Source organism: Gigantopelta aegis, chromosome 10 (assembly GCF_016097555.1).
Source record: "Gigantopelta aegis isolate Gae_Host chromosome 10, Gae_host_genome, whole genome shotgun sequence".
Taxonomy (NCBI): domain Eukaryota; kingdom Metazoa; phylum Mollusca; class Gastropoda; order Neomphalida; family Peltospiridae; genus Gigantopelta; species Gigantopelta aegis.
Window position 1 is genome coordinate 81,317,800 of NC_054708.1, and position 11,305 is coordinate 81,329,104.

Consider the following 11,305-nt stretch of genomic DNA (forward strand, 5'->3'; position numbering starts at 1 on the left):
ATTCACAGAATAAATTTAATAATAATATTTTTTTTTAACTGTTTTTAGTTTTGTTTTCATTGCATTATATTTTCGACGTAAGCCATCGGACTTGTATTTGGGTTGTCCAGGAATGCAAGTTCGACTCGGACTAGAAATCCTGGCAGTCAGACCAGTATTCCCAAGGAATGTACGTCCTAGGACTTGCGTTCCTAGTTATGCATTCCTAGGCGATAGTCCGGGGAGACCTCGGTTCCTACGGACTTGCATTCCTTTCACACCGGCTTCAAGCTAGTGCGACCTATACAATTTGATGATAATTTGTAAACAGACTGTTTTATTTAGACTGGATTTCTTTCAAAAACATGTTTTTGAGTCGATATAGGTTTAAAACGTAATATGTTTTATTCATTATAGACTTGCATGCCAGTTAATCGGTTCCATTTTGACACAAACGGACTAACGTATTCGCGTTACTTTTGTTGTTAGTATATTTACACCAGTAATAAAAAAATTCTCTATTCTAGGCATATTTTGTAACTACCGGAAGTGATGTCACGACTTCTCTTAACTGTCGCCCGTCGTCTGTTCGTCCAGCCGTCGGTTACAACATGTCTGGAATACAGGTGATGTAATCATATAGACGAATCTAATTTACAATCAAAATTATACCCAACCATTATTTGCTGTTTACATATGCTTCATGGAAACCCCTGAAATAGAAACCCACGGGACCAACCAAAAGGTCTGTTTTTAATGGCTACTGATATGTAAAAAGGGACTGTCGAAAAACGTCCGGTTTAAATAGATTTCACTGTAGTTTTTAACATGTTAAAAAGCACGAATGGCAGCAATAATGATGCGTTACCAGTGTAATTCACACTGCAGAAACCGAGGTCTACCTTTGAATACTAAAATCGAGGCGATATACTATATACATGTACAAAATACATATGCCGTATATTATTATGCCCAAATTAAGTACAAACATGTTGACCTCAAAACATTTCATCTTAAACTCCCTAAAATGTTAAGCTTTATTTGTATTAAGACAAACATTCTGAGAGTACTGCTAAAGCAATACACATCCCCTACCACGCCCACCAAATTTTCGTATTCTCTAAAGTTAAGGGTCATAACTCTGTAAAACAAATATGAGTAAATTACTATGCAAGACAAATCTGACATGTTACAGTACATGATAAAGCTATACACAAAATTTCAGCTGAATAATTCAAGGCATTGTCAAAACAAATATACCTGGAAAGCAGTTTTTCGTATCTCAAGTTCAAGGATCATAACTGTTGCAAATGAGTAAATCGCCTCGAAAGATAAACTTGGGTCTACTTCTACCGACTGGGTTAGATCCCGCCCCTTCACAGTGGACGCAAAAGTGTCATGAACTTATTTCACTAGGGACATAAATTTGATAATAACTGGTAACTCGTTTATTTACTATACTTGATTTAGGGGATATATAAGTGATGTACTACTGTAGTCATGTCCGTAAAATACCATTAATGATTTTCTGGTTTAAAGAAGCTTTTGCTCGTTAGGTACATTTTAAAAGAAATTATCCTCCTCCCCACCCCCACATACACACACCACCACCGCCCTCCAAGTGCTATCTTCAGTAACTGCCTTTGTATTGCAGGTGTAACAAGAAACACGCTGTCAGTTGCAGGGAGGCAATTCTGGACGACTATCAAGACGTCATGGCGATAGCGGAAGTCTATCAAGGAAGAGATTATCTCCCTTCGAAATACGAAGCGTGGATCAAATCTGACAACATCAAATGTTACGTCGCCCTCGTGAATGACGACATTGTGAGGGTTTTAACGTTTTCAGTCACACGTAGACGTTCCAGGGAAGTAATTTGGGGTTGGGGGTGGGGGGGGGGGTATAAGAAAACGTTGACATGTTCCTCCGTCAGTCCAATTGGTTTCTGTGGTAGAGCGCTCGACCAAATGCAAGGCACACATTAAGAACCACACAATTACAGATACGTCCGCTTCGGACTAGCCTGAGATCAAGGTCCACTAGGAACAATATCTGAAGTAGGAATGGAGCAGTCTCATGTGGGGTACACATTCTCTATTGGGGGTGGGGGTGGGGGTGAGGGTGAGGGTGGGGTTAAAGCCAAATTTTTATTTTTATTTATACAGAGTAGAATAAAATCGAATATTTTTGTCCTCAAGTGGTGATGTGTGTGTGTGGGGGGGGGGGGGGGGGGGGGGGGCTGTTTTTCCAGGTTCCTACAGGTCTGGGCCAACAAGCACAAGTACATAGTCTTCTAAAAACACTGTGCAGTACCTCTGGTTCAAATACATTTTTCTACTTGGAACATAAATTTCTGTGTGTCTGTAAAACAGCACACGTCTTCATGGGCGAAACCACGACATATTTTTATCCTAACTATTCATCAGGATGTGTGCTACTCGAGTACTCTTCTTTAACTCACCACAAAGGCCTCACCACACGAGACTATTATTCAACTCATCACAAATGTCTCACTAAATAGAACTCTTCTTCAACTCATCACAAAGGTATCACTAAATAGAACTCTTCTTCAACTCATCGCAAACGTCTCACTGCTGTTCTTCAACTCACCACAAAGGTCTTACTGCGTAGAACTCTTCTTCAACCCATCACAAAGATCTCACTTCACAAAACTCTTCTTCAACTCACCACAACGGTCTCACTGCACATAACACTTCTGCAACTCATCACATATGTCTCACTACACAGCACTCTTCTTCAACTCATCACAGAGGTCTCACTACATAGAACTCTTCTTCAACTCATTATATAGGTCCTACTGCACAGAACTCTTCTTCAACTCATCACATATGTCTTACTACACAGCACTCTTCTTCAACTCATCACATAGGTCTCACTACATAGAACTCTTCTTCAACTCGTTATATAGGTCCTACTGCACAGAACTCTTCTTCAACTCATCACAAAGGTCTCACTACACATAACTCTTCTTCAACTCATTACAAAGGTCTACACAGAACTGTTCTTCAACTCATCACAAACATCTCACTGCTGTTCTTCAACTCACCACAAAGGTCTTACTGCGTAGAACTCTTCTTCAACCCATCACAAAGATCTCACTACACAAAACTCTTCTTCAACTCACCACAACGGTCTTACTGCACATAACTCTTCTGCAACTCATCAAAAGGTCTCACTAAACAGAACTGTTGTCCAACTCATCACAAAGGTCTCACTGCACAGAACTCGTCTGCAACTTATCACACAGGTCTTACTACAAATAACTCTTCTTTAACTCATGACAAAGGTCTCACTGCACAGGACTTGTATTCAACCCAGCACAAAGATCTCACTATAGAGAACTCTTCTTCAACTCATTACAAAGGTCTCACTGCACAGAACTTGTATTCAACCCATCACAAATATCTCACTATACAGAACTCGTATTCAACCCATCACAAAGATCTCACTATACAGAACTCTTCTGCAACTCATCACAAAGGTCTCACTGCACATAATTCTTCTTCATCCTATCACAAAGGTCCCACTACATTACACTCTTCTTCATCTCATCACAAAGGTCTCACTGCACAGATGCTATATGCCATTGGAACCTGTGTTAAAATGCAGGACTTCAAATCCATAGTTGCTAATAGAAGGCTATTCTACTAACACCAATCACATATACCATTTTAGTAGGGTTTTTGTAATCGATATATCTTTGTTTTTCTCCTAAATTAAGAACATTCAGGATTTTTTTGCTACATAGCTCATTGTGAATATAGTATGTATCATTTATGGATGGCGGAGGATCATATTTACACCACGTACCTGCTCTATTTTATACACTAAACAAAAAATGTATGTGTTTTCGGGAACCCTACTCTACCTAGGAAAAACGGATAACTATAATTGTTTTCAATGTAATATATTTTATTTGTTTTTTGTTGTTGGGGGGGGGAAGGGGATTTTTTTTTTTTTTTTTTGAGGAGGGAGTGACACAATTTAGATCTACCCTACCTAACCCGCATCAAATATAACATCCTGTCTACGCCAGTGATGAAATGCAAGTTACAACACGAGGCTTAGATTAACTCGAGCACTTTTGTGTCATTAATAATAATAATATCTTTATTATTATTATTATTATTATTTTTGTTTATTTATTTTATATATATATATTTTTTAATTATTATGATTTATTTATTTTAGGCAGCATTTTCTGCTGGACATATCATCGATAATGGCGAGACAGCAGTGCGACTCGCGGGAAGGGTCAAGGACACATATCAACGTCAAGGAGTTGTCAGGACCTTGGGCCGTTTCATCCGAAAACAGTTTAGTTCTTCGGGTCTGATTAAATTTGATACATTCGCGACAGCTTCGTTAACCTACGACCCAAGCAAGGATATATCCAGCAAGATACTGTATAAAGAAACATTTGTCAAGGTAAGGTGTTTCTAGAGCACCAAAATCACTTTTATAAAGATAATAATGATACTCCTTTCCACAGGGAACGCCTTTTTATACTATGGAATTTACTACACTTTATTTATTTCTCAGACAATTCTTTTGTAAATTGCACGCAAAAATAGTGTTTGTTGTTGTTGTTTGTTTGTTTTTTTGTTATTTCCAAAACCCATTTAATTTTCTTTTTAAGGTTAAACCAAAAACATTATTTTCAAAAAATATTTTTATAGGATGGGACGGACTAGAGAAATTAACGGGAAATTTAAATTAAGAAGGGGGTGGAATTAGCCAATAATCGATTGTAAGTTTCTGAACTAAACAGGGGAGGGTGTGGGGAGGGATAAGATGGCTGAGACTACCACATGTTGAGGGTGCAACGTTTAAAAAGATCATCTTCGTACTTGAAAGTAAGCTAACATAATAATATTTATAGGAAAAAAACATCCACCCGATCAAATTTTCACACTAAAAAGAAGGAAATCCATTATATTCGTACGTTAACCACCAGAATTTCGGGGCATTTTAAGTCCGGTGAATGGGCACGCTGCACCCACTATAGTCTAGTCCAGATTTCTCAAAATGTTAATGTTGAAGACATTTTATGTCAAAAGTAGTCAAACAAACTTTTTAACTTAATTCAAGGGTGCTGATTTCAAATATGCTGTTTTCCTAGCTGGATTTTGAGGTTTTAACCCCCAAAATTCCAAAACAAAATGGCGACTATTCAAGACATTCAAATACAAATTTTTGGTAATATGACTTGTAGTTAATATGTGACATGTGGTTTTAAGGTTGAATAACACATTAAAACCATAATGCACAAGTAATAAATTCAGAATGTTTTTTTGCCCAATTAAATTTTGAGTTTTAACCCCTAAAAATAAAAAATAAAAATGATGGCTATAGAACTGATTATAAATGTACCATCTAAAATTATGACTGACACTTAACATGTTACACACTGTCAAAAATTCTGAAAAAGATGTTTGTCTAACTAAAGATTTGGTTTTAACCTCCAAAACGTAAAACCACCATGGAGGCTATACAACACATTCCAAATGAAGTTAATATTTGGCATAATGTTAAATGGAAGAAAACACATTGCCGGTATTAAAATGATAATATAGAAATGTTGGTTTCGTAAATAGTGTCTGACAGACTCAAATATGAATTTTCAACCACAAAAATCTGGCGAATGTGGCATTTTTCACTTGCAGTGGGGAGCTGGCGAACTGGACACTAATTCTCCAACATGATAACAACATGTGTCTTATAAAATCAGCGCTGTTTATGCATTCGATGTGACTATCACTGCATTTGCATATTCCTATAGAATGTAGACCTTATTTCTACAACTGTATCGCTGGATAAAACATTCTTTGGTGCATTACCATGATATTACTTCAGAACATGCTTGTGAGATGGGCGGAAAAGACATACATTTTAGTGCAAGACACCCACCAACAAATGTCCATCCCATATCTGTTTCTTCGGCAAGTTGTGGACTGGGGCAGTATGCTTAATTCCATATCATAGCCTGATAATAAGCATGTTTGGACTAAACCCATAGTGGATGGTAATGTTTGTTGGGGATTGAGATTTGCAGAAAAGCACAACAAAAGCTTTTTCGTTCGTATGTGTCTATATCAGGGCGATTGTACAACCTGCAGATTAATGTCTCTGTAGATTTTGTAATTTCATCCGTAAGCTCACCCATTGCCAGATGTTGCAGTGAATCATAATAAACTCCAAACACTTTCCATACCGTTGTCTGCTGTGATACACTGTCACATCCTGCAGTTACATGGAATCATTGTAATGATTTTATGGTAATTGCTGATGAACGTAAAGTTTGTTTTATTTACTAGAGCACACAGATATATTTTGTTAATAATCGGCTATTATATGTCCAACAGTTGGTAATTCCAGCATAATCTTAACGAAGAAACTCACTTCATTTTCCCATTCGTAGCAGCAAGTAATCTTTTATATGCACCACCACAAAGACAGGATACTGATGAGGATCGGTCCTAGATGGACCACGCATCAGGCGAGCGCTTTACCACTGGGCTATGTCTCGCCCATGAACTTCATTGACTGGAATGCATTTGGGCTTTTTTGTGTGTTCCTGCTTTCATACAAAGTGTGGTACAGTGTATTTGACCAAAATGATCAAGTTTTAAGATAGTATGTCTGTGTCAAAAGAGACACCACAGATGTGTCAGTATTGGTATGAATACAGAACAGCATGAATCGTGTGTCTGCTTCTTTATAATTGACTCCAAATAGTGATGTAACCATCTCTTGGATCTTATAAATTCACCGCTGTGACTTCCGTGAATTCCCCAACTGTTTTGTTATCATTGACACAAGTATACGTTTGTCAGATAGCATCTCTGATAGGACTTGCTTGGTCTCTCTCAATGTCAAAACGTTCGTTCAATTGCTTGGGAGTGAATCATGCGAGAGTTATGGGTTCGTTTGTGTTTGATGTCAGCTTTGATGGAAGGAATGTCTCTTATACCTGTCAAACGTCACACCAATTCTGCTACAATTTTCAACAAAGCATATCACAGACTTCACAAAATATCGGCAAGAACAATTTATTGTCTGTATGCAAGCTTCCATTCATCGCAGCAAGTGCCACAGGTACTGGCAGTAGTTCCAAGTTAAGAGATAATCGTGCTTTATAGGCAGTGATAAATGTTTGTAATACATTTTTGTCTGCGTTAATCTCTGTATAACATCCTATGGGTTGCTTTTTCACAACATACAGTTATGCAAATGTGACTGCTTTGGTCTTATGCAAAGATATCAACATGTGGTGAACCTTCAGGTGGTCCAAGAAGACGATGCTCTACAAACATGTCCAACTGTTCCTGGTCAATTATTTCTGCAGCAAGAAGAGATAGTTGAATCTTTCCATTTGACAAATCTTTAGTTGAGATATTCTGCAACACCATCATTGAACATTTCCATTGTTTGAGTTGAAATGTGGTCTCTTGGTATAGGTTACGGCACTGAGCCGATTTACACAATGCTCTGTATTCTTACAGTTTCACCACCTTTTTTTCCAAGAACCATTTGACCATTCCTGACCATAATGTAAAATACACTTGGTTAAGTTGTGGTTGATTCCTTTGACAACAATATTTCCGTTGTAAAACGATTTCGTTAGGGGATATTGCATTCCTGCCTCATCTAACATAGTGTGTATGATCATATATTGAAGAAAAATGGAAACATCCTGCGGAAGCAACTTTTATTGAATTTGGTGAATCTAAATCATGTTTAAATAGTTATTTTCCAACCTTTGGCTAACTTGTAAAGCATTCACTATTAGTTATAATTGTAAAACACTGCGTTAAAAATATCCTGTATGGCCTCCATTTTGTTTTGAATTTTGGGGGGTTAAAAATTGAAAATCGAGCCGGGCAAATAACATATTTCAAATCAGCACCCCTGAAATATGGTAAACAAAAATGTGTTTGCTTACTTAAAAAAGGCCTACAACCTGCAAGCACTTTTTAAGAAATGTGGACTAGACTACTACGCCATCCTAAATCTCATCTATCATTAGATTCGCTGTGTATTGTGTCTAAAACTAAAAGCTGAGGATTAGCCAAACACCTTGATGTTCAGTAGACATATTTCTAAACTAGAAACTCTGACGTCTGATAAGTGATAACATTGATTAAAAAAACAAAAAACCCGGTCGCTTACATTTCTATAAGTATTAGAACAACCAAGACTATACCAGATATGTATGTCTATCTATCTATCTATCTATATATATATTCAGCAAAATTAATTAAGGACCAATATATATTTTAGGCGTTTGTCCTTTAAATGTTTAATAATAATAATAATAATAATAATAATACCTTTTTAAAAAAACTGCTTCTTCCGATATAAGGTGTCGACATTGTGGCATGTTTTCAAACACTGATTTAAACAGCTCAGAGCGAACAGCATGGCAAGGTTTCATGGTAGACATTTGCAGGCTATATCTATTAAATACGATGTATCACTGACCAAAATGATGGCTGATGCTATTCCATATTTTGAACATGTGCACACATTTTCATCTCGTTGGCGAAGCGTTTGCACGTTTATTATTGTTTCATCGTTTTAGATGAAGTGACGGACGTGACAGTTGTGGTAGAAGTACACGTGACTGGTTCCATCGGGGGGGAGGGGGAGGATATGCTGACCTTTCGCGAACACCTGATGTCATCACTGTTATTACAGTCATTCATGAGCGTGTGTCATCACAAATGTACTTATTCCAATAAACTCGGTCCTGCGCTAGTTTTGACTGTGTGGCAATGCAATAAGGATGAAATCTCTAGCAGAGGAACTTCTTTGGAGTTGCCCTCCTCCTATAGACGAGGCACTAGACAGAGATTCGTGGAATAATTCACTAGTTTGCCAAACGCCTGTTTGACTCTGTATTGTGCAGAGATATGGCCCTGATCTCGGTTTTGTCATTCATGTTTACATCATTACGAACCAACGTATAACGATTCCTAGTCAAATGTGCAGAGATATGGCCCTGATCTCGGTTTTGTCATTCAGGTTTACATCATTACGAACCAACGTGTAACGATTCCTAGTCAAATGTGCACTTCCATAGTTTTTTTTAATGCAGAAAGGAAAAACCCAGCGGGTGCAGGTTTTTTTTTTATGTGTATTGTGGGTAAAATATTACTAAAACAATGTCTAAAAGTGGTCAAAACGTGCTAAAATAATATAACAACAGCAAATAATTAACAAACGTCTTCTGAACCGTAATCGATTGTGTTGAGTATATTACTTTTCTAAGGATATAACGTTAAGTTCCTTAATGTGTCTCTATTCTATTTCAGAATATCCTTGCTTACAGATTCAAAATCAAAGACTTGAAAATATCATCAAATGACATGAAAAATATGCCGTCAAGTTTTCAGATGACCGACATGGAAGCAATATTTTCTTCAGATGCTACATGCAAACATCTTTTCCCAAACAAACGTTTTCTTACAGACTGGGTTCCATTTCGACTTTTGTCATCAAACATTGATGATATAATTAAACCCGATACTCTCATGTTGGCGACCAGTGGTCATGACAGACCAAACAATGACGTCATTAGCACGTTCCTCACCACTAGCTCGCATTTTCCCTGTAAAATAGGTCTAGCGTATAATGTTAATGTATTCGGCGATGACGTCACTGAATTGCCCCAACATATACTCATGCATTTGGAAAACATGAGGCAAATATCAAGTGACCCAGAAGTTGTCATATCGCTTTTTGTGGTTACACCAGAAAACATAGTTCGTGCAGATATCGACCGTTATCTGTGTGATACAAACATTAGCCGATACAGAGACGCTGAACAGTTTACGAAAAAACGTGTATTTGAAAGACCTTTCTCAGAATAAACTGCATGTCGATTTCATCACACTCGGCCATATTCAAATTACATGGCTGTAGGAACTACACACACATGTGAGGCCTCCCAAAAATTACTTTTTATGTGTTAATCTTCATAAACATTTTATAGAGTTTGTACATCTCTTCCTTCACATATCGTTCCCACGGATACGGGCATGGATCCAGTCGGAAAGGAATAAACCCTCACGTAAAAATAAACAGAATGAAAATTAATGTGTTTCGTTTTAGTTTAGCTTCTTGCTTATTAGTATTTCCAATTAAGATTAAACATAGGCGTCGGAAGATGTCGGCAACTGAAGTGGGTGAGGTAGTTGCATAATAATTCGTTTTTTATTTGGGGGTGAATAACCTTCTGAATTCACCCTCTTATGTTTAAAAGACGCTTTCCTAGGCACGCACTTAAATTTCTGGACAGTGGCTAATATAATGGTGAACGGCATTGGCGTACCCGAGATCACCCACACTATTTAATTCCCTCTTATAGTCCTGGAGCCTATTTCACTAAACATCGTAAGTTTACGTCTCTTACGACCAGTTATACCGGTCGTGCGTTTACACGTGTTTGACGTCCATTTCACGCAGAACATTGCATCATTATGGAAGATGGAGCATTTTAAAGACAAAAGAAAATGAAATATGTGTATTTCTAACTATATTCGTTGTACAAAATAGTAATAAGAATTGTTGTTTAGTCGTAGATTTAAGTTTACGTGCAAAACTAGGCTTACGATGTTTAGTGAAATTGGGCCCAGGTCCTTGTTTTACAAAACAATCTTAGCGCTAAGATCGCCGTAACTGCATAAGGTAGCTAAGTACTTAAGATGATCTTAGGGCTAACATCACTTCGTAAAAGGGGGCCCAAGAACATTAGGGCTTAACCCGGAAATAAATAGTACAGAGTTGATTTTCTTTCAGGATAGATGCAGAATATCATTAGTAATAACATATCAAAAGTCCCCGAGTTTCCGAGGTGTGCTAACTTTACTATAGAAGTAAAGATATAATTATGTAATCAGTTTACGCATGTAACCCATTTTCGTTATTTACCTTAGCGAGTTCATCATTTTATTGCGCGCAGACCTCTGACATCTGCGGTCGGATTTTGAAAATAAAGAAAGTTTGTTTTATTTAACAACACCACTAGAGCACATTGATTTATTAATCATCGGCTATTGGATGTCAAACATTTGGTAATTTCGACATATAGGACTTACAGAGGAAACCCGCTTTATTTTTTCATTCATTAGGAGGAAGGGACTTTTTATATGCATTATCCCACAGACAGCATTGATATACCAGTCGTGGTGCACTGGTTCGAACAAGAAGTAGCCCAGCGGTTCCACCGACAGTGATCGATCCTAAACCGACCGCCCATCAAGCGAGCGCTTTACCACTGGGCTATGTCCCGCCCAGAGAA

At 37.6% G+C, this 11,305-nt stretch overlaps 1 protein-coding gene across 4 annotated transcripts in view; it reads left to right on the forward strand.

Moving 5' to 3' along the window:
- LOC121383006 (histidine N-acetyltransferase-like) overlaps positions 1–10,101 on the forward strand; it is a 21,353-nt gene extending 11,252 nt beyond the window's left edge. For all 4 annotated transcript variants that reach the window (XM_041512731.1, XM_041512732.1, XM_041512729.1 and 1 more), the window contains 4 exons: positions 507–605; positions 1,634–1,805; positions 4,192–4,428; positions 9,318–10,101. In XM_041512731.1, the coding sequence (XP_041368665.1) occupies positions 532–605; positions 1,634–1,805; positions 4,192–4,428; positions 9,318–9,875 (1,041 nt within the window). In that variant the 5' untranslated portion in view covers positions 507–531 and the 3' untranslated portion in view covers positions 9,876–10,101. The remainder of the gene's footprint in view (positions 1–506; positions 606–1,633; positions 1,806–4,191; positions 4,429–9,317) is intronic.
- The last annotated feature ends 1,204 nt before the right edge of the window (positions 10,102–11,305 follow it).